The sequence below is a fragment of the Aspergillus thermomutatus genome (genome assembly GCF_002237265.1).
Source record: "Aspergillus thermomutatus strain HMR AF 39 chromosome Unknown NODE_107, whole genome shotgun sequence".
Lineage (NCBI taxonomy): Eukaryota > Fungi > Ascomycota > Eurotiomycetes > Eurotiales > Aspergillaceae > Aspergillus > Aspergillus thermomutatus.
In genome coordinates, this window is record NW_020798156.1 from 22035 (window position 1) to 45048 (window position 23014).

General features: G+C 50.4%; 8 protein-coding genes across 8 annotated transcripts; 5 read left to right on the plus strand and 3 right to left on the minus strand.

Moving 5' to 3' along the window:
• Window positions 1-338: 338 nt before the first annotated feature.
• Window positions 339-1254, minus strand: CDV56_103288 (actin-related protein 2/3 complex subunit 3; the record flags this gene model as incomplete). Its single annotated transcript, XM_026756907.1, has 6 exons — window positions 339-386; window positions 446-524; window positions 587-699; window positions 753-1027; window positions 1141-1186; window positions 1249-1254. The coding sequence occupies 6 exons, from the start codon at window positions 1252-1254 to the stop codon at window positions 339-341; spliced, it is 567 nt and encodes a 188-aa protein (XP_026614021.1).
• Window positions 1255-1601: 347 nt separating this feature from the next.
• Window positions 1602-3011, plus strand: CDV56_103424 (replication factor C subunit 3; the record flags this gene model as incomplete). The annotated part of the gene is made up of 6 exons (XM_026757043.1): window positions 1602-1741; window positions 1793-1880; window positions 1931-2105; window positions 2168-2478; window positions 2539-2554; window positions 2611-3011. The coding sequence occupies 6 exons, from the start codon at window positions 1602-1604 to the stop codon at window positions 3009-3011; spliced, it is 1131 nt and encodes a 376-aa protein (XP_026614022.1).
• A 1503-nt stretch (window positions 3012-4514) lies between these two features.
• Window positions 4515-5945, plus strand: CDV56_103724 (histidine phosphatase family protein; the record flags this gene model as incomplete). Its single annotated transcript, XM_026757343.1, has 1 exon — window positions 4515-5945. One exon carries the CDS (start codon window positions 4515-4517, stop codon window positions 5943-5945), a length of 1431 nt encoding a protein of 476 aa, XP_026614023.1.
• A 1291-nt stretch (window positions 5946-7236) lies between these two features.
• Window positions 7237-8243, plus strand: CDV56_103997 (DUF3431 domain-containing protein; the record flags this gene model as incomplete). The annotated part of the gene is made up of 2 exons (XM_026757616.1): window positions 7237-7598; window positions 7676-8243. The coding sequence occupies 2 exons, from the start codon at window positions 7237-7239 to the stop codon at window positions 8241-8243; spliced, it is 930 nt and encodes a 309-aa protein (XP_026614024.1).
• An 887-nt stretch (window positions 8244-9130) lies between these two features.
• Window positions 9131-10804, plus strand: cwc27 (putative peptidyl-prolyl cis-trans isomerase; the record flags this gene model as incomplete). The annotated part of the gene is made up of 1 exon (XM_026757812.1): window positions 9131-10804. One exon carries the CDS (start codon window positions 9131-9133, stop codon window positions 10802-10804), a length of 1674 nt encoding a protein of 557 aa, XP_026614025.1.
• A 1057-nt stretch (window positions 10805-11861) lies between these two features.
• Window positions 11862-14318, minus strand: CDV56_104458 (heat shock factor family protein; the record flags this gene model as incomplete). Its single annotated transcript, XM_026758077.1, has 2 exons — window positions 11862-13782; window positions 13852-14318. 2 exons carry the CDS (start codon window positions 14316-14318, stop codon window positions 11862-11864), a joined length of 2388 nt encoding a protein of 795 aa, XP_026614026.1.
• A 1353-nt stretch (window positions 14319-15671) lies between these two features.
• On the minus strand, window positions 15672-16678 carry CDV56_104784 (putative aldo-keto reductase (AKR); the record flags this gene model as incomplete). The annotated part of the gene is made up of 2 exons (XM_026758403.1): window positions 15672-16358; window positions 16412-16678. The coding sequence occupies 2 exons, from the start codon at window positions 16676-16678 to the stop codon at window positions 15672-15674; spliced, it is 954 nt and encodes a 317-aa protein (XP_026614027.1).
• Window positions 16679-18368: 1690 nt separating this feature from the next.
• Window positions 18369-19056, plus strand: CDV56_105012 (putative GPI anchored protein; the record flags this gene model as incomplete). Its single annotated transcript, XM_026758631.1, has 2 exons — window positions 18369-18675; window positions 18746-19056. The coding sequence occupies 2 exons, from the start codon at window positions 18369-18371 to the stop codon at window positions 19054-19056; spliced, it is 618 nt and encodes a 205-aa protein (XP_026614028.1).
• Window positions 19057-23014: the final 3958 nt, after the last annotated feature.

Sequence of the window (23014 nt, forward strand, 5' to 3'; positions counted from 1 at the left end):
GAGTGACACACTGTTCTTGAAACGAAGTCACCAAGGGGTAAGGAATACATCACATATAATGTTGCACATTGTATGCGGTTAGAGGTTCTGTTTCGTTCGAGAGATGGAGTATCCGAGACCTATGTGCTGACTGGCACGCCAAGTGAACTCGATCAACCTTTAAAACAGGCGCGTGGCAGGGTCTCTCCAGGTTAGATGGATGGACCCGGCCATGCTAGAGTATGTCACAGTGAAATAACAATTGCAGCCCTTCGTTCGAGGGAACCAGGAAATATCTCAGAACGCTGCTGTTACAGGAGCTGGTCATAAAGCAAAAAACATATCCATGTCTCAACCATCTAGAGGCTCTTTCCCATAAACTTCCTCTTCGCAAAGCTCAGCCACCACTGAGAGTCAAGAAGTCAGTATACTGAGTCTGTTCGATTAAGGGGCAGTACCAGTCTACCTTTGAAGGCCCTTCACCGCCAGCGTATAGCCGAGCATGTAGTCGGATAGCGATCTCCTGTCGTACTTGAGAAAGATATCTAACAACCAAAACATATTAACCCCAGCGCCTCAATCTTGTTCAAAGAAATTGCAAACGTACTGTCTCAGGGTCTCTGCATCCTGGCGGTCTCGCGGAGGCTCGAACGCCTGGTTCAGAGGGAAGGACACATCGCCGGGAATAGCGAAATGGTCAAGCGAAACATTAATCAAAGCCTGATATATGCCCATCAGCAAACCCCTTGGCACAATACCGGTCGCAATAGTACCTTCTCAGCCTCGCGAGAGGTCATGCCCGGCTTGACCTTCCCCAGACATTCACTGATGAACAGCGTGCCGTAGATGAGCATGCGGTCTGCAGGTCCGTTGATCTCAAAGTTCCGGAAGAGCACATTGGCGCGGAAAAGAGACAGGATTTCGTCTACGCAGTCGTACGAGTCGCTGTCGGGGGGCACATCGGTTTCGGAGACATCGGCGGGCAGCGAGGGGAGGGTGTATGCGGGGCCGCGAGTACGGGTGCGAAGGGGGAGGACAGGGAAATTGCCTGGAGGTAGACGGTGAGGCCCGATATCAGTGAAAGGTCCGTCGCAGTGATGGCGGAAAAAATTCATGGATCGCTTGAAGGAGTGGTGCGCGATGAAGCGCATGCATTCATACCTATTACGGGAACATCCCGGTCCTCAAGGAAGATGGAATGGTAGGCCTAATCAGCGTCAGGAGGGAACATGGAATGACCTGTCAAGTGTTCAATTGAGTAGCTCGTACCGGCATTTTGTTCTATAGCGATAAATATGCTCAACCCTCTTAGAACCTGTGTAATGAGGAATCTCCGAGCAATAAACGAAGCGGGATAGTTGTCGTAAGGCGGTGCTGCTGCCAGACAGCGGGAGGTTCCCATTCATGTCATCACCAGATGCGCCTAAACCCAACTAAGGCAAACCATACCTTTGCTGCCCTCCCCATGATTTTCCGGCTCCGAATCTCTTTACGCGCTGGCGGAGTTTCGACGCGTCAAGCTTCATTTCTGAGACTACTGTTTACAGAGCGCCAGACAGCATTGGTCTGACTTTTCTTCCTGTTGATCCCGCCAACATTACTGTTTAGGTTGACTTTTAAAAATGTCTGATCACGAGGATGAGATGGATGTTGATGTCCCGGCACCCAAGAGCGCGATCCAATTCAGCTCCGACAACGCCAGCAAGAGAGCTAAGAGACCAGCTGCAGATTTGCCAGTTGAAGCTCAAGACAACTTACCATGGTCAGCACTTGGCATATACCTTTCTAACTGCATCACTGATTGAGCCCGCAGGGTAGAGAAGTACCGGCCAAATACCCTAGACGACGTCTCTGGTCATCAAGACATCCTCGCTACCATTAACAAATTCGTCGAAGCAAATGTATGTGTCAAAGGCATAATCGAGATGTATCCATACTAATGTGATTGCAGCGATTACCCCATCTTCTGCTTTATGGTCCCCCGGGAACCGGTAAAACATCCACTATCCTCGCGCTCGCAAGACGAATCTATGGCAGCAACAATATGCGGCAAATGGTGCTCGAACTCAATGCTAGTGACGATAGAGGTATCGATGTAGTGCGCGAGCAGATTAAGACTTTTGCCAGTACGTCCATACCATACTTTGATTGTTGGCTCTTGCAAGGAAGGTCTAACCCTATCAATCAGGCACGAAGCAAATCTTTTCCATGGCGCCCCCGTCTGCCTCCAGTGGCTCTTCATTAGCTTCGTTCAAGTTGATTATACTTGACGAAGCTGATGCGATGACGTCGACCGCTCAGATGGCTTTGCGACGGATCATGGAGCGATATACGGCGAATACGAGATTCTGTATTATCGCCAACTACACACACAAACTGTCACCGGCTCTGCTTTCACGGTGCACTCGCTTCCGCTTCAGCCCCTTGAAAGAGCAGGACATCCGGTCGCTAGTAGATCAGGTGATCGAAAAGGAGCAGGTCCATATCCAGCCAGAAGCTGTGAGTAGTTTAGTGAGGTTGAGCAAGGGTGACATGCGTCGTGCACTGAACGTGCTTCAGGCTTGCCATGCGAGCAGTAAGGATTTTACTATCTTTTAAAGCAGAACTTGGGTACTGACCGTGATGGCCCAGGCAAACCACTGCCGATGAAAAATGCAATGAAGGACGAACCTCAATCCGAACCCGAGATTATCACGAACGAAACGATTTACGAGTGCATTGCTGCACCACATCCATCCGATATCCAGGAAATCATGACTACACTTCTTTCAACCAGCGATGTCACATCCTGTCTGAATACTGTCAACACACTAAAGGCCAACAAGGGTCTCGCCTTGGCCGACATACTTTCAGCTTTAGCGGAACAACTGCAACAACTGGAAGTGCCGCCTCAGACAAGAATCACTTGGCTAGAAGGTCTTGCAGATATTGAATTCCGGCTTTCGGCCGGTGGATCAGAGACCATGCAGACCGGTGGAATGGTGGGCGTGATACGAAATGGGTGCGAGTTGATGGACGCAAAAGCTCGGTGATTCAGGCATTTGACGTTGTTAGAGAAGGATAAAGCATCTTGAATGGTTCCTGGGGAAACACTGTCGATCAAAGAGCCAATGGCTTTGTGCTCTGGCAATCCAGAAGCGGGTCAGCTTCGACAATGCACCGCTCACAAAACAGGTCCCCGACGTACGGAGTACGCCAGCCCGACATAGTATTGGAGACATTTGATGGTGCATAGCCGGTATTTCCGGGCAACGGAAGTCAAGGAACGAGAGGCACGATTCCTGATATTGGAATAGACGGTCCACAGAGTAGATAGTTCAAGATTCCGGGCTACCCAAAGCTTATTTGGGCGCTCACCTCACAATATACCCACACAGCATACTCCGTACTTCGATACTCTATACAATTCAGAATGCGCAATCTCATGCTGAGAAAGATGGATCAACATGGAGTCTCCTCTTTTAGGACGCCTGTCGCTGAAGATCACGCTTCACCTTCATTGCAATTTGACCATTTGCTGTAGAGACCTAGGAGAAAACATCCACTGAGATTAATTCGTAATGCATAGTATCTCCAAGTCGTTCGAGGAACTGTCAGGAAAAATGATTGAATGGGAACCCCACTTTTGCTTTAAACTAAAAAGTGAGCAAAGGACCTCAGGGCAAGCAGGGTCCTATGGAGTGTCTATGAAGTAAAGTGGGGTGCTTGTTGCTTTCTGGCTTTTGATGAAGCTTCAATATAGTAACTTATTGTGCAACTCAAACAGAAGACATCTGCAGAGAGCCTCTACGCACTTTGAAGCAACTCTTTGATCAATCTTTTGGACCTTATCCATTTGTAGACATCTCTTTTGCAGAGCATGCGACTTGAGGCAGCGCCGAGGAAAAACATGGAGATTCCCTGCCCCGCCTTTGTTATCCAGCGCCAGAGCCCAAGATGAGATGTCCGCGGACTTCCCCGATAGCAGAACTACGATGGATTTCTCGCGTCTCTGAGTGATCCAATTCCTTCTTTCCTTCTTTTCCATTATTCGTCGTTTCTCGAGTCTAAGATAGAACTTCCACTTCCAAGCCAAGATCGACGGTCGCAAGGATACGGGAACAGGGCATCGCTCCCCCCCCCACTGATTGTTGTTATCTTCTTTGATAGGTGGTGGTATTAGCTAAAAATTTCTCCTCTTCTTTGGTGCAATATGCGTGATTCGGAATTGGAGCAGTACGCCCTGCATGGTAGCTCTGCAAATTTCCTTCACAGCTGCTACTGGTCAGATGCAGCAGTAGTATTACTAGACAAGTTTTATGAACCAACTATCCAGACAAGCTCCCGGATACCCCTCAGTGTGGTAGTCTGGTCCCCGCTTGAATTGACTCCAACGAGGTCATCATGATAACAGTCAACGGCATGACTCCGCGGGTTGTCCTCCAATTGTCTACAACAAAATTTATAAGTAACTCGCGATACCCACTACAAGGGTCACCAAACTCGTTCCCTTCTACTGCCCTAAATAAGTCAACCTGCTGAGCAGCCTCCTCACCATGCGGACTTCGATGCAACCCACCAGCGTCCTGCTGGCTCTCGTGGCCATGCCCCTCGCATCTGCAGAAAAGGTTCTTGGAGCTTATATCTTCGCTCGTCATGGTGATCGGACGCCCAAGGTTCTGGGCAACACTCAACTCACCGACCTGGGTTACAAGGAAGTGTTCCTCACTGGTAGCTACTACCATGACCGCTACATCAACTCCAATTCCTCGCATTACATTCAGGGTATCAGCGAGGAAATTGTCAATCTCAACCAGATCGGTGCTTCGGCGCCCTCGGACAACGTGCTTCAGAATTCGGCCACTGGTTTCCTGCAGGGGGTCTATCCTCCCGTCGGATCCGTGGCCAGCCAAACACTGGGGAACGGCACGACAGTTGAAGCGCCCTTGGACGGCTACCAGTTGATCCCTCTGGAGCTCATCGAGACCGGTACCAACAGCGAGAGCAACACCTGGCTGCAGGATGCGACCGAGTGCCAAAACGCCGAGGTCAGCAGCAACAACTACTACAGCTCAGCGCTGTACGAGGATCTGCTCGCCTCCACCAGCGACTTTTACAAGTCGCTCTCACCGTTCCTGAACGACACCTTCACCGACTCCAAAATGAGCTTCAAGTCCGCCTACACCATCTGGGACTTCCTGAACGTCGCCTCGATCCACAACTCGAGCAGTGACTACCCCTCCGAGGAGATCCGCGAGAAGTTGTTCCTGCTCGCCAACATCGAGCAGTACAACCTGGCCTACAACGCCTCCGAGACTATCCGCGCCGTCGCAGGCTCCACCCTCGCCGGCGAGATGCTCCAGGGTCTCAACAAGACCATCACCTCCAAGGGCAAGTCCAAGCTGAACATCCAGTTCGGCTCGTACGGCACCTTCCTCTCGTACTTCGGCCTGGCGCAGCTGCCCGCCGCAACGGTCAACTTCACTGGCATCCCGGACTACGCCTCCTCCATGGCCTGGGAGCTGATCACCAACTCCACCTCGGACGAGTTCCCCACCGCCTCCGAGATCAGCGTGCGCTTCATCTTCCACAACGGCACCATCAGCAGCTCGTCCACCCCGGCTGAATACCCCTTGTACGGCCAGTCGAGCGCCACTATCCCCTGGTCTGACTTTGTGACGCTGACCGAGAAGATTGCCATCACGGACGACGAGCAGTGGTGCAAGGCGTGCGGTAACACGGGCGGCGCGTGTGCCGCTTACGCTGTCTCTTCTTCTGGATCCGACTCTTCCTCTGCGGGCTCGAACTCCTCCAAGGGTGGTGTGTCGCGACCTGTCGCCGGTGTGATCGGTGCCATGGTGACTCTAGCGGTGATCCTGGGTCTGGAAGCCATCTTCCTGCTTTTCGGTGGATTCAGAATTACCAAGAAGCGGAATGCTGTGTCTGAGGTTGAGACCACCACTGTTGAGGGGTCTAAGAAGGCTTGAGGCGATGCATCCGCTTTTGATGTTGATTAGTATGGAAAATGAAGGGAGGGTCTGAATGGCTTCACCAACGTGGAGACTCATGATCAATTGCAAGGGTACTAGCAACTAAGATATGTTCAATGAGAGATGCGTATATGATATCAATGAATGGGAGTGAGTTGGAATGAATGTTTACGCCTAAAAAGAAAGGATTGATAGTTGCAAAGGCAAAGTCGATCATTTTGTCCCAGCACACATTGGGACCCTAAGGTTAAGCAAAATCTGGAATAGCTTAATCAAGCATCTATCCCATATCAATTCAACCATGAGGAGGTTAAATAAATAAGATATTGCCAAGCTAACGCTGTGTTATTACTACAATGCCCCTAGGCCTTTTCTACTTTTGCGCAGCATGGTTGATGATCATCACTAAACACTGATACTATTCTGAAATCCTCTGAGATACTGGTATCTATTATCAACTATCTATCTAGATAGATACTGTGCCTCTCTATTGATCTGGGATTTATTTGATCACTACTAGAGTCTAGCGACTATCAACTAATCCTCCACGTCGACTCTCCCACCATCTCCCCAATGAGATTCCCACCGACAGCCATGCGCTCTCCGACCTTGTCTACACTCTACACCTGCCTCCTCACCAAGTTACCATGCCTCGTCTCCTTTGATTTCGAGGTGATCTCGCCCTAAACCACTATACCTCGAACTGCTGACGTATGTCACTTACCCATGATTGACGACGGTCACCAACCACGGCACGAGCTCCTCACCAGGATCCACATCGTCCGCAGCCAGTCGGCAAATAGTCACATCCAGATTCAACCCACAGCGTTGCATCTGGCGGCCTTGCCATTAAGATTATCGCTTGCCAGCGAAAACCACCCCCACCACAAAAAATAAAAGATGCTCACGCTGGACTGACTCTGTGAGTCTTTGCCGTTTCGCTGGCTCGAACCGGCGATGCCCCTGCCTCGAACCATGAGCGCAGGACTAGGGGTAGAATGGGTAGGGCTATGATGATCGCTCAGGAGTCCATGACATCTACACTCGTGGGTCGCTGATGCGGCCGTCTGCTAGTCCGCTGGGAGGAGTAGGGGTAGGAGTAGGATGTCGTGCGTGGACTTGCGGCTATAGTCCTACTTATCCCTCAGATCGCTTTTTCCAATAGCGATCACGACTTTTAATGTCCTTCCATCCAGCTACCTGTGATGAACTCCCTCCACTCGTAGGTTCACATCGAATGCACCGATAGCAGAGCTGGCTCTGCGGGAGTGTGATGACGCGTCAAGCCATGAAACCCAACGTTCGCCTGTGCGCGGCGATTTTACTCCTCATCGCCGTCTTTGCGTTGGGTTGTCGCTTTAGCTCGATACAGGGCCAGCGCGCGCAATCTGGCAATCACCCTTTGTCGGCGAACCGGGATGAGTCGAAGGGTGATCCGGTGCGAGCTCAGGAGGTTGGCGATGGAGATGAGATCCAGCCGACTAAGTCTGTCGCGCGGGCTAGGCGACCGGCTATCACTGATCTTGTGCCTGTGCAAACGCCCGCCTCGGCTCAATGGATGGTTGACGAGAAGTTTCGTCGGGACGGAGTGATTGTGATGGGAAGATTGAAAAGCGAAGACACGAGTTGGGTCGCTGAGGATCTGCCCGAGTAAGTCACTTGCTGGATATGTCTGTACCTGCTCAGGGGGGTTATGTATGGCCAGCTGATGCTCGATCAACGGACAGATGGCAGCGTGCGATCTACACCGTGGATGATCCACACGCGCCGCTCCGAGTGAAGAAGAATAAAGGCCGAGAGGCCAACGTGTACCTACAGTACATCATTGACCACTACCACAAACTCCCCGAAACCATCATCTTCCTCCACAGCCACCGCGACGGTATCAAGGGATGGCACACCGAGTTCTTTGATCACAGCAACGTGAAGACGGTCCGCATGCTGAACGTCGGCCTTGTCCAGCGCAACGGTTACGTCAATTTGCGCTGCGACTGGTACCCCGGCTGTCCGGATGAAGTGCAGCCGTTTCGTGAGCCTCGAGACGAAGGCCGACATGCGGAGCATGCGTTTCCAGACGCTTGGCGTTACTTTTTCAACGGGACGAAAGTTCCCGAGGTCGTTGCGGTTCCTTGTTGCGCTCAGTTTGCGGTGTCGAGGAAACAGATTCTTGACCGTCCACTGAGTGATTATCTTCGGTATCATCGGTGGGTCATGGAGACACCGTGGGATGATGATACCAGCGGAAGGGTTATGGAGTATATGTGGCATATCATATTCGGCCAGGAGCCTGTATAGTAAGTTTTCGTCCTCTGATCCTCAAAGATGTGGACTGATGATATCTAGTTGCCCTGACATGGGGCAGTGTTATAGTGATGTATATGGATTATTTGACCCAGTCGGCAATGTATGGGACCCTTTGTTTGAGATCAACTGATTTAATTGAACATACATACCTAGAGATCGCCTATGATGATGATATCTGATATGCAAGGCGAATGTCACGATTCTATGCAGTATGAATGCTTCCTCTCTCCTAATGAAATCTTCGCAATGCATCGATGAAGGTCCTGGTGCCATGAACACTCCAGCAGTCAGAACCAGTCTTATAAGACGATGCATGGGACTTAGCCTCCGTAGTTTATTTTCCGCTACTAGAAAGTAGAAACGAGTATCAACAAACAGGAGGAGACGAAAGTATGCGTTGATGTCGTGTAAGTAGCCAACATACTAGGTATCAAAGCAAGAAACTTAAACTACCTGAAGACAACTGAAGATTAAAGCCGTTCAGGTTCTTTATATCTCAACTGCCATACGAAATAATTTTCCTGGAGTTGTTGATGTAGATACCCATAGGATAAACATGCGCCTGGCAACATGACGTGACCCTCCAATCTTCCCCAAAGAAGCTCCAACTTCCCGCAAATTCATCTCCGAGCATCAACCACTAACCTACGCTCTCCCTCCCCAAACTCCAGGGCCAGTCTGATTATGCTTTACAAGTCTATGCATTGACTCGCAGGCTCTGACTTCACAAACCTTGATTGGGCCTGAAATTTTATTCCATCTGGAGCTGTTACAGCTGTAGAGCTCAATCCGCTCGGCCTCCGACTGGCAGAGCTGAGATCACAGAAAGCACTGCACTGGCCCGACAGACCTCCTATATTTATCCTTAGAAATTCAACATGTCAGCACATTACACCACCGAGCCCCCGCCCACCGCATCCGCCACCCTCAACACCACCTTCGGCCCCATCCACATCGCCCTCTTCGCCAACCAAACCCCCCTCACGTGCAAGAACTTCCTCCAACACTGCCTAGACAACTACTACGCCGGCACGATCTTCCACCGCATTGTCCCGGACTTCATCGTCCAGGGCGGCGATCCCACCGGCACAGGCTCAGGCGGAACCTCCATCTACGAGTACCCCGAATTCGAATACGACCCGGAAGCGCGCGATCCGAACGAGAAGGTCGTGCTGCCGGATGAGCTACATAGCCGATTGCGCTTCAACCGGCGCGGGCTGGTGGGGATGGCGAAAAGCGAGGACGGGACCTATGGGAGCCAGTTCTTCATCACGCTGGCGAACACGGAGCGGGAGCTGAATGGGCAGTGTACGCTGTTTGGGCGCGTCGAGGGTGATAGTATCTACAATGTGCTGAAGATTGCGGAGGCGGAGCGCGTGGAGGGGACGGAGCGGCCTGTTTATCCTGTGAAGGTGGTTTCGTGCGAGGTTGGGGAGCTGGGGCCGTTTGCTGGAAAGCTGAAGAAGCGGGAGACGATCGCTACTGCGCCGTCGACGGCGGGGGAGAAACCCGCGGCGAAGAAGAAGAAGAAGGCTAAAGGGGGCAAGACGCTGTTGAGTTTTGGCGGCGACGAAGGGGACGAAGATGTCCCTGTTCGGCCCTCGAAGCCCAAATTCAACCCGACTCTGGTGGTCGACGCCGGGATCTCGACGATCGACGAAGCACCGAAGAAGACATCACAAGGGACGGAGAAGCAGCCACGGAAGCGCGCTCGGTCGCCCTCCCCGAAACGAAGCCCCTCCGCCGAGCGCAAATCTCGTCCCAAGTCTCCAGACCCCTTGAGACAGCTTCCCCTCCCTGACCCTGAAAGCCCCGCCCGCTCGCCGCCCCAATCGCCTCCAGCAAGACAGTCGATACTATCACGGACGAAGGCAGAGATCGAGAGCCTTAAGGCCTCGATGCGGCGCACCGTCGCCACAGGCGCGGCAGACACCGGCCGCAAGAAGTCCGCTCTGGAGGCCATGATCCCCGAGACCGCCATCCGCGGACGCAAACGCCCACCCCCAGGGGCCGTCAACGGCGCCGGCCGCGGCAGCAGCACCAACGGCGTAACAGGCTTCAGCAGCGCCGCCGAAGACGAAGCTTTGCGGATGTTCAACGCCTTCAGAGCGAAGCTCGAAAGCGCAGACGCGAAGTCCGCCTCGCACGAGAAGACCTCCGCCTCAGACACCACGAAACACCCCTCCGAACAAGCCACCAACGAACCGGAAGACGAAGAGGCCCAACTCTGCGACCTCCACTTCATCGCCAACTGCCAGTCGTGCAAATCATGGGATGACACAGCCGCCGCAGAGACGGCCGCCGCCGATGACGACCGGGGCTGGTTGACGCACGAACTCCGCTTCGGGAAGGACATGCTCGGCAAGGATCTGCGCTGGAAACGCGAGCATCCGGAGGACCTTGACTCCCTTGTTGTTATCGATCCGCGGGAGCGCGAGAAGGAGTTCTCGGGTGGGAGGCGGCGCGGCCTTGAGCGCGATCGTGAGCGCGATCGTAAGCGCGAGCGCGTTGGCGATCAAGAGTGGGATCGAAGGAGAAGGGAGAAGCCTTGATGTCATGATATGTCAAATGGAATTGGAATTATACCTCAGCATCAGCCATTACCTTGATGAGTGCCACAAGTTATAGATTCTCGTAGAGCCGTCATTCAGCATGATTTCTGAGTATCTCTGCACTTTCATACACCCCAGGTTATTAGCACTACCCATGTCAGACAAGGAGCTCAAACTAAACCTTGAAAACATAGAGATGATCAGGATTACATGGCCCAAGGCCTAAGAAAGCTGCGAAAGCCACTTGCTCGTGAAGAACAACTACGCCCAGCTTGCAGACCAGCACATTGCACAACCATCTATATATAGCCTGGACAATCAACTCGTCGTCTAAGACAGACCCCGCTGGCAGGGAGCTTTACCCTCGTCACACTGTGTGGCTGCGCGAGCATATTCGACCAACTCGAGACATGCAATAGGTCATCCTATCACTCATCAAAGATCCTTTAAGAAGGGTCATCTACTAGCTCAGTGAGGCGGCCCTAGAAATGCCAGCCCTCTGACATATACAGATTTTCCGAGGCTTGCATATACACAAACAACAGCGTATTCGACGTGTTTGAAATGTTGATTATGTACTTGAATCATGAAACCAGCCGTACATCACAAGACATAAAAGATCGCTCCCCAGCACCAAGGCCCATCGTTCCGTTTCCTAAGATGGACTCGCTGAGAGAACACCCCTGCTGAATCATCTAGCGACAAGAATCCACCATGATCTTGACCAGAACATTTGCTCACACTGGTAGAATGGAAGGAGTTGAAGATGAAATGAAATGAAATTAAAGTCGTGATTATGTACCGTTATCGACCGCAAAGTATTTTGTTGCTGCTACTTTGCTAACTCGGTAAATGGGAGAGGGTGACTTAAGTTGAAGCCGGTGTCATGAGGTGTATGACTTGCATTCGTAAAGTTCAGATTGCCCGCCGAATATTCCACGCCTTAGCGATTTCTCGTTGCTGACCTTTTGGGTTTCTATTGTGTCTTTCCGGCTCAGAGCATCACTTCCTTGCTTTTTCATTGACTCGAAGCCAAGTTAGTAGATGTCATGCAACATCAAGCCTTCCTGCGTCGTTTCACATTGCTGCCATTTCCCTTACCTCCCTGAGATTCATTGAGCCTGCCCGGGCCATTGTATACCTCGTCCACGGTAGCGCTGGGACTAGTTGATTCACTGTCGGTGAGAGTTTCGACGATCCGGCCTGAATCCGTGTTGTGATTCTTGTGGCCCAAGGGAGTCTGCGAGTTTGTCCCGGCGCCAGCATGATAGCCAGCACCGTCATATCCATTGAAGAAAGCGGGGCTCTGCTGTTGCCCGGTCGATGTGTCGAAAAGATCGCCCTCGGGGGGAATTTGGTCGAAATCGAACAGGTCGCTTCCATCCTTGATGTCTTCCGCGCCCGTACTGACGGGTGGCTCGACTGGTGCGTGCGCGGGGACTGAGCTTGTTGTATCACCAAAATCTAAGTTATGCTTATTGTGCTCAAGGTCTCCAATGTCGGTGAAATAGTCGTTATTGAAGATTTGGTCAAGATCAAGCGGGGGTGGGGGTACGCTTCCATTTTCTCCTCCTCCAAGCCCCGGGATGGTCCCGGTGGGACTGAGCGGTTGTAAGAGATTGGTTAAATTCTGTACAGAACGATCTTGTTCGGCTTGCATCTTCATCAAGTTGTCTATCTCGGCGCGAGTATTTGCAAGACGGCCGTTATAATTATGCGGCATGGGTGGAGGCGTCGGTGTCATCAAAGCATTGTTTGCAGGCACTGGAATATTTGGATCCGTATGAGTTTCGTTGGCCATGAGTCGGAGCATATCTGCGCGTTGATTCGGGGTGAGTGGAGAATTACCGCCAGAAGTCTCGAGGGATGAGAGCACGTTGGGAAATTCAGCAAAAGTCGTGGGAATACCATTCTGCGCATTCGAATTTTGAATGACGGACATTATGTCGCGCTGGGGATATTGCTGGTTCTGTGAATTTGTGGCATCCTTCTGCCTAGGGCTCGTTTCGAAGACCTCCTCGACGTGGCCAGGCTGAGCAGTGCTGGATTGTCGGCTATGGTTTCGAGACTGTGAACAATCATATGTGCTAGTTGCAGGGGAGAGCGTTGTGGCACGACCATGACGCTCAGTCGTCGGAGGAGCCTTCAGCAACAACGGCGGTTTCTTCATCGACCGTTGCGCATTTGGGCTATTGATATTGGCCGCACCTAGCGCGCTCAGTGAAAAGTCATTGCCCACGTCGACCACGTTACCTTGATCCTGTGAGATGACACCCGCAAAAGAATTGGCAAGGTTCTGCGTTCCGTCCTGTCCCTGGAGGCTGCGATTATACACAGTGGCCAAGAAAGTGAGGATTGCATTGATGGAATTCTCATGGCGATTATGCTGTTCCTGGAAATTAGCAGCCTGCGCATAGAGTTGTTCGTGCTCTCTCCTCAGTTTGCTGATGGTGCTGGAAATGATTTGCTGCTGCTGTCGAATAGCTTGCAATTCCCGATAGACGCCCGCAAGTTGGTCCTTGGGCATCATGCTTCCGGGGACTAGAGATAGTTGGCGACTGCGGTTACGATCATCCCGGGACGCACCATCTTCACCATAGTCCTCATTCTCGTTCTCGTCCACCTCCTCCGTCTTCACTCGCACGTTCGCCTTCCCTGACTTGCTGCCTTGCCCTGCCGTGTTCTTGGGCTTTTGGATCAACCACAGCAGATCTGGATGGCCGCGTTTGAAGTAGGGATTCGCATATTCGCTAGGACTCTTGTTCTTCCGCTCGCTGGCTCGCATCGAATTGTCGGACAGACCCACCTTCTTATGGAACCCATACATGTTCAGTTGGCGAACAAAAGAAGCATAGTTATTGTGCTTGAAGAGTTCGGGAATCAAAGTTTTGGCGAACTCGTCTTCGTCTAACACAATGAAGGAGTTTCCATCGTCAGACCATCGTATAAGATCGGTATTCTTCGACTCGTCGAGAAAACTAAAATGATAGCGGTTAGCATCTCGTTTGACCAAGCCCATCTCAGTCTAAGCCGACGCAGTAGCATACCTGCTCAACTTTTGTACGAACGGGGGTATCTGTTTTCTCTTTGCCTGCGCCTCCCTCTTTGCGACCAATGCCCGCCGATAGAGTTCCTCCAGGCTTTCTCCCCATCCCCCAGGTTCTCCAGCACCACTGCTGTGATCGGAGTAAGCAGACGGCGTTTGTTCATATCCGCGACCCCTATTGACTAGCTGATTCGATAGCTGTCGGCGAGCAAGCTGGTTAGACGCGGTGACCGTGACTCCCGGAACCTCTGGATTTGTCGTATAAGGTGCGACGTTGTAAGAGTTGGCGTCAGTGTAGGGTGGTGTTATGACATTGGGAGGGTTCTGACCCCATTGCAAAAACTGATCATTCGATAGCTGAGCGCCAGGATTCGCCGCGGGGTAGTTCGAGATTGGGCCCAGTTGCGGATGAACAGCAGGGGATGTGCCAGGAGCAGGTCTTTTGCGAGTTACGCCTTGAGAACTCATAACAGGCGACAGACTTGATGACCTCTGCTCGGTCGGAAAGTAATCGCTCGAACAACTATTGCGGTATTCTTTGGTTGGAATCAGGCCACGGGCGACGCTGAAGATTTATAAGTTTTGACGCGGGAGCGTGAATCGCTTTGAAGGTTTGTCCAGTGCTCGAGTGACTTGTAGCCGGGAGTGTGGAAGGAAATGGGGCAGTGGCACAGGCTGTGAGGCTAATGGCAACAGAAGCCCGATCGTAAATGTCGTTTGGCTATCGCCCAGAGGGAACCAAGGAACACCTGACAGCAGGATGAGTGCGGCGTTGCTGACGATGGCGGAGACGCGACAGACGCGACAGACGCTTATCGCAGATTTGAAAGTAACGAGGGACAATAGACAGGAAGAACCGGATGACAGTTCCGCAACGATTCAGAATGAGGGTGGGATGGGTGAACCTATTGCAACTGCATCCAATTCCGTCTAGCGGTCGAAGTCTGCGAGGCGGGTGTTAAAAGAGGAGCCAATGTCTGACGGGCTGTGGATCGAAAAAACTAACGGGAAGGACGTACACGATGACAATGTACAACCAAAGTGAGGATGATAAAAGGCTGTTCGTTGAGGGAAAAAGCTTCCAGGCCGACTCAGAATGCTCAGCAAGAAGAACAACAGAGCATAAGAGGGCCGACGAACTGGCAAATCCCTCTTGTCGAGATGGCTTGGCGGCGGATGGATGAGGTCAATCCTGTTGTGACTGTCCAAAGTCGCCTGTTGATTGGTTCCTGTAATGAGTCAGCGCTCTAGTGCCCAAAGCACGTGCCGCTAGCCCGCTTTCACATTTGAAACCCGAAGTTATCTGGACGGAGGGTCTTCAACACGCAGGAATCGATCCTGTAGGTCGGTATGTAGCATCTTCCAGGCTGCTGAGCTTCTGTCATTGTAGGACATGCGTTGTTGAAAGCGAGTCGAGATCTAAATACAGAAAGTTGTCCGCGAATTGCTATACTCATTCTGTTTCATAGTATCATTCTACCAAACCGCCCGAAGTGCCAGCCCACTTCAATTCAGCGACGGACCAATCATCACACGCTAACTTATAACCGTGTCGCCCTCTTTACTATTTCGGGCCTTGGGCATATCTTTGATCCAAGATTTGAGGCCCATTTTCTAACCTTTTTTCTCATTCTCCTCTACCTTGCTCTGCCTTTTTGACTCGATCTGCGGTTCTAGATGCTTCCATTGATTTCCATTGATTTCCACGTTGCCTCTGCGTATTTGCAATCCCCTTGCAAGGGATAATCCAGAGGGAGCAAATTCTGATACATCCTCTGGAATGTCCGACTCATACAGCGAGATAGATGAACTACTTCTTCCTTACAGTGTCACATCGTCTCCTATAAGTCTCTTGAAATGCTCCAGTATCATCTGCCACGAATCGGGACTGTCCTTGCTGAATTGCTCGACCTTCTGAACAGCAGCCAAATCCGCATCCATCCGAGTCCTGTTGGTCGTACCGTTCAGGACAGTTGTGTTACCCAGGCCCAGGACAAGACAGTAGAATGCGGCTGCAGGACTGATCACGGCCTGGCTCGCTAATGACTGAACTGGATCTGATCGAATTAGTTCCGGATTGGCCGTCAGAGTCCAAAAGCTTTGGTAAATGATGTTGTGTTCGCGACAAAAGGCGCGCACTGGGACGTCAAATCGCGTATCGGGATAGAAGCGATTCTGGACAACCGCGGGTTTAACTGTCGCCCGGGCATAAAGTTCCTTCAGGATTGGTAAGGTACAGTTTGATATACCCAGGTTGCGGATGCGACGAGGCACGTATGTTTCAAGAGTCAGCCAGGCCTCCATAGTCTCAACCATTGTGGGCAGGGGCGAGTGAAGAACAAGCGTATCAATATAAGCATCTTCAGCACTCGACGACGCATCTGACGCGCGAAGATTGTGAAGAGATGACTTGACCGAGGCATGAACCTGTTCTGTCACTGAAGTTCTGGGATCATAGGGCATTCTACTGAGGTCCTGCCCATTGACGGACGTGAATTTTGTCTGAATCTATTCTTACTTTAGCAAGTGTCAAGACACATCATAGTCAGGCTTCAACTCACGTATAATTCTTCCCGTCGAAGTAGTCCATCATGAATTGCCCTGCGAATACCTTCTCCTACCAAGTCCTCCCGGTAATGCTTTGGCTGAGCAGCCGTATCTACCGCTCTGAATCCTGCGTTCAGTGCTTGGTACACCAGATCTGCCGTCCGGTCTTTCTTCCATGCTGTGCCGTATAGGAAGAGCGGAAGATGAACAGGTGGTGCATCTTGCACTGAACGCAGGAGATGTTTATCCCAGGACATCTTACCGATGGCAGATCGCGCCATGAAAACCTGAGAACATTCACAATGATACGCACGGATTTAGGACCGAAGTCGCTCCGAAGCCTTATTGTCAATGATCTTCCAGATTTTGAGGTGCTTTCGATCGATAGTCCGAGGACCAAGTCAGGGTAGGGTACGGTGGTTCGAGTTACGGAGGGGTTGTTGGTTCCGGGCCAATCATGCAATCAACATACTTGACCTCATCATGATCTAAGTCTTGTTGGGCATAGAGCCATAGTTAGATGCCGCTCTTAAGTTTCTTTGGAATGGGTTATCTGATTAAATTCAAAGATATCAGAACTTGATAAGATAATGGGGAGAAATCCGGCATCTGATATACAGACATATTCAGCGATCATTTGGTCCAAGATATCAAGCCATGCTACGGAGCATACATTCTCATGCTTGACGACAGCGGACACTTATTTCCGTATGAGATTGCTGAGTCTGCCGACTTCCCTGCCGTTTGTCCGGTAGAATCAGCCCCGATGCGTTGATTTTACATCTATGATATCAGAACATCGCTTGACGGCTATCTTTAGGAATTTCGCCAAAGAAGTCTCCTTCCAAATAGGCAGATTTTTTTTCCCCCCCTCTAGAGAGGTAACGGGCAGTCATAACTGTATCGTCAAGATAACCGCACAGGAGACCAATCTATATATAGCGGAAAGGCTGTGCAGTACCCCAGTTTTCCGGCTCTGCATTGATTTGACGACCCTGGACATTGGGCTGCTAATCCTGTACAGGAGGAGCCATAATGTAGGTAGTGATCATTGTAAATCTGAATTCTCATTCAATGCATGGCTGTCGCTGGATCTTCTATGCCTTCTTCTATCGGTGCCTTTACAGAGATATCCAATGCAATAACTTCTCCTTGAAACAGGACAGCTATCTAGGAATGGCATCATGAGCATAACACATCCCATAATTGCACCTTAAACATCGAGAGATTATCCATTCCGCTGGTTTAGGATTGCAGGAGCCAAGACCACTGACTTGGGAGCATTTTCCAACTATGGTATCCATTGCAACGATCATCTCCATTGAATTCAAGACAGCACTGTTGGGTTCTCTAGAGCTCCCATTACTGATGATGGCAGACGCTGCCACAATATCGCCCCACTCTGTACAACTTCTCCAATTTCTCTGGATCAATCACAAACCAGGTCATCAACTATTTCCAGGGTTCATCTGCAGCGGTGAAAGCCATGAATGGCGGCAGTCCCCGCCTTACCCGTCTGGTAGCGATGAACATGCTCTTGGCAGACATAAAACCCGATCAATGGATCATCAAGGATTCCAGGCAGCTTCTTCCCGATGCCTGGGAAGGGGGATATCCTGTGTCAATCTTCAAGGTCATTCCTCAGATATGATGCTTGGCACATGGAGTCTGGAGAGGCTTAGCGACGCGTTTGTTCTTTCGCAGCTGACCGTTGAAGCACATTATCCATTGCACCCGTTCTATTTCGAATGTCTCGGCAGACAGCCGTGGGTTATGGACTCTGGGCGATATTCTCGTTGGTCCCGGGGTCTGGCGATCAAGGGAGACAGGCCAAGAAGTGATTGACAGCATCAGTATATAACCGCACGGAAAGCCGCTGGAGAATCTACATCTTCAAACACAAGAAACATATAGAATCCTACTGTCAATCCCATCAGTCCCAGTCATCCCTACAACTCGAATCCAGCAACAATGCGCCCCTTGCAGTTCCTTGCTCTTTCCGGCCTCATGCTCGCGAGTAACATCTCTCTCGCAGCCGAGCTCGAACGTGACGACGTCCCTAATCGCTGCTGGGACGTCTGCGGTCCCGTGGTGGGCATCGCACAGAAATGCGATAACATGCATCGCGACAACGATAGAGCCGAGATGATGTGCATCTGCGACTGGAATCAGGCATCTACTCTGGTTCCCCTCTGCGAGGCATGCATCGCTCAGTACAGAAGTGACATTCGCAATAACAATGACCATGATGATGACCGCGACGAGATCCATGACAACGGTATGGTTGAGTCTGCATGCCATCAATCTCTCCCAAACCGTGCATAGAAACTGATACATATCTCATACAGATGCATATGATATCCTCACCTCCTGCTCCTTGTCCACCACGACTTATAACGCGGCTGCTGCAACCTCCATCCTGAGCACTGCTACGGGTACTACCCGCACAACTGCGACGAACAGCGCCAGCACTACTCAGAGCAGCAGTGGCAGCAGCTCAACTGGATCCACCAGTACCACAGGTAACTCGCAGTCGTCCAGCAACACCAACACCGGCAGCAACGCTCAAGCGACCAACAATGCGGTGGCTGCCTCTGCAGTCCCAAAAGCTGCGTCCGTGGCGGCTGTTGTGGGATTAATCGGTCTTGCTTGGCTGTGAGGACTTTTTAGTGACTACCTCCATGATGGAGACAAGTAGATGACCAGAGACGAGCTATATTCCAGGGGTTTTGGCCCGAATTTTTGATGATCCACGTGGTTGTTGATTGATGACATGATGCTCTTCATACTGTTCTGATGATTCGGGTTGTGTGATATTCCTAGCAGGTACCTGTCTACACCTTCGGCCTTCAACAGGCCGCTGTAGTCTCTTACAGGAGAAGCAATGATTAAGTGACGTTATTTATACTGACTATGGGTCATTTCCAAAGTCGAAGAAAGCAGGATTTGCGAGTAGAATGTACAATCCGACTTCTAACGCTCTGCAGTGCGGTCATTGTGGGAAAAAGTGCACATATCAGAGTATCTATAGATGAACATGGATCCTTTTAGGACTCTTTGCTCAAAAACAGAGAATTTATTTTCTACATTGCGAAATATCGGGGAATGTTGTGGAATACGGATACCACCCCTTACTCCGTCCACATCACACATGCATACGGAGGACATTTGACGGGACTTTTGACCGACTTAACTTGGACATTCGTTGAGCTTGGTGAATACAGGCGTATGCCATGTCGTTGCAAGGCTGAATAGACACAGCGGACCTACCTATGGAGTACTTTTGTCGAATTTTCCAAGTCCCTGGTTGGGTTGATTACAATGGAGTCAGGCTTTGGGATCAACTCGAACGAAAATATAGTAAGGAGTATGCATCGATCAAAGAGGCATGGAAGGTCCAATCATTATAAGACTCGATTTGGCAGTTCATATTGGAGGATCGTAAGAATGATAACTGAGGGCCACAAAAGAGAATGTGAGAAAATACCATCGGTTACTTCTTTCCTGCATTCCTCTTGAGATGATGCCATTAAGCTGACAGGTGCAAAGCCAGTCAATATATATGTGCACTTCCTTAAAGAGAATGGACTCTTGCTGAAATGCTTGCTGATATCAAGCTGCAAAGCGAAATGCACGAGCGAGGCTTACAAGGAACCTGCACAGTCAGTTTCTCTGGGTTTCGAATGCAGCGCCTGAGATGCTTACTACTCCATTGGCTGGAGCGGTATCATACTACAATCTGATGCTTCCAGACCCTGAGACACATATGAATGTAATAATGCAAGGGCTGGCTCTGCTCTGGCTCAGGAAGCACAGCGAATGTCAATCCTGATAGGTCACATCACAACTGATTGCCGCTGATATCAATATCTGTGATTATGCCGCAGAAACACGATCTGATATCATAATGTCCTTGGTCTAAGTACTTATGATAGGATATAAGTTTATATGAATACTGTACTACTGTGCTTGGAGTGCAGAGTAGAGAGCATGCACTCTGACATCCAGTGAAGGCGAAGGCCCATCAGACAAGCACCCAGGCCCAAAAGAGCGAGAACAATCACACAATGAGCTTGTGCAGCGACTGTCAGCTGCCCTGTCGTTTACATTTCTGTTTCTGTGGTCCATCATTCCTCTTTTGATAAGTTGGAGATGCGCCTTGTGGCGTTCTAGTGGCGACAAGGGATCATGCGGCCTGCCTACCCTGCTCCTGCTTGCGTCTGCATCGATCGATTGCAGGGTGCGGATGAGACGGGAGCACTGAACAGGATCCGAACACTCGAATGGGCCGAATACAACCCTCTGAGTCGAATCAATAACTGATCAGATATAGTGCGACTGTGGACAATCTGATTTGACATCGCGCATCGATGACATGTCTGTATGCAGTAATGAACCTCTACGTGCAGCAGCTCCTGATGATCATTCCTTCTCTGTTAGCCCCTGGTCCTCAGTGGCAGTGCTAGTGGCAGTTGGTAGTGTACAATTCCGAGTGTGAAATGATCACTTTTTTTGCTTTTTTGACCTGCATCATGCAATTGCCGGCGATAACTCAAACCCTCAGTTCTTGATAAGTGATGATGTCTGAGCAGCACCAGGCAGAAATCTGACTCTGTGCGTATTTACAGTGCGATAAGTATCAGAGTCATGATGATTTGATGACGGTCGTATGCGAGATCAACGATAGCAGTCCGTATGCATCTGATGCTGTCCACTCGGACCCGGAGGATTGACAACCTTGCCGGAAATGTGATTAGCATCGAGTCGAGTCCATACTCCATAGTCATCCTCCGTTTAGGGGGTGATAATTGATAGATTTGTCATATTCTCGCCACATCCAAGTGGATCGTGCGGTTCTGATGCCATGTATGGCAGCATGACACCGTATTATAATGCTAGGTATTGCACCGTCGACACAACTGACATACTAATGAGAAAGCCTTGGCCCTCATTTCACAGCATGATGGATACTGTTACCATCAGTGATGAGCGTGATGAAATAGAGGAACGCAAATTTTGCACACGTACGCCCTACGCATGTCTCATGGTCATATTGGATTTCGAATATCCCGAATCTGTTATAGGCGGATTCCGGATCATAGAGGACCGCTGTGCCTGTGGCTCACTGCCTTCATCGGGTAAAGTCACTGTTATTTAGTGTGATGGTTTGATTAATTAATACAGTAAATTGGCCATGACTTTTCTCCAGCTGCGAACAGACTAAGAATATTCCATAGAATGCGCTTGGAGAGTCCGTCGCCGGGATCATCTAAGGCATTGCCCCCCGGAAGCCACACCGCGGGACTAACTAGAGCACCACCTAACGAATAGTGATGAATGGTGAGGTGGGACTGCTGGAGGCGAGTGGAATCAGCCACAGAATCGGGAGTCTGGCCCTGTGGTAGCCTGTAAGCTGTAAGGCATGCTATCTACTGCATAGTAGTAGGTTTGTTGCGAAGTTACCTACCTTATAGTTATAGACGGCGAAGAGCGATCGTGGAACAGGATACTAGACAGTGTTGAACAAGCTATTTGGATGAAGTCGAACACTAATCTCCCAGAGTGAAGCTATTAAAGAGGATTAAAAAGCCCCAGTTCAAATTAACCGTCTCTATGCCATGAGTTCTGGTCACACTCTAGCGGCTTCTAGCTCGTGGTCTAAGGTGTGATTCCATTCCCATAGCCAGAAATTGGGGATTGACGGCGGATCCCTCCCAAAAGGTCATCTCTCCTCTTCGAGTATCGGTTGAATGGAGCTGATGACATTTCTTTGACATCATTCGTTGAAAAGGTGATGGATCATTTCTGGAGCTTCTCCTGCATGGAGAATTGCGAGGTTAGAATAGGGGTTACGGGGACGGAAGAGGTACTCCGGACGGGGCCCATTCCAGGTACTATTGATATTTGACACAGACGGTCAACGGGGAACGATGAGGGAAATTGTTCGAGAAGGCTTGTGCCTCAGATAAATGACTGTTTGATTTGAGTATTCATCGGGACAGTTCTCGTGTACTCCGTAATTCTCCATTGTCCATATTGATGAGCGTTTTCTTTATTTTTTACAATGGTAGTGCAGTCAGTGTTCGCCCACCGTCAGAACGAGCTCAGGGGCTTAACGCTCAGTGTAACGGAAATACGATATTTGGACGTAGGTGATGCTTGCCAATCGAGTAATCGACTACTTCTCATGGCTCTGCCTATCAGGCAGCTATTGATCTCGATCATCCGCTTAGGAGCAAGAGCTCGTGTGGGTTTCTGCTTGTGTTGATCAACTTGGGCCAACTAACTCGCCCAGGAGAAGCATAGCAGTAGTCTATATTAGACAGGCTATTTCAACTCTTAGAGGCGGATCCTACATCGACATCTAGCTCGGGCTCTAAAAGTGCATTAGTATCAAAGTCCTAGGCACCGGTTCAGGGGAGAAACTGTCAGTCGGGAGCTAGAAACGACTATCCCCATGTGAATCGAAAGTCCCAAAGAGGTACGTACCTCTGGTGTTTTTAGGGAATTAATCTGTTTCAGTCTCAAAACGTTGGTCTGCCGTTCATAAATACTTATTCCACAAAGTAACGAGACCGTTAAGTGGCCGAAAAAGCTCCGATTAGGGGGTAAGGGGA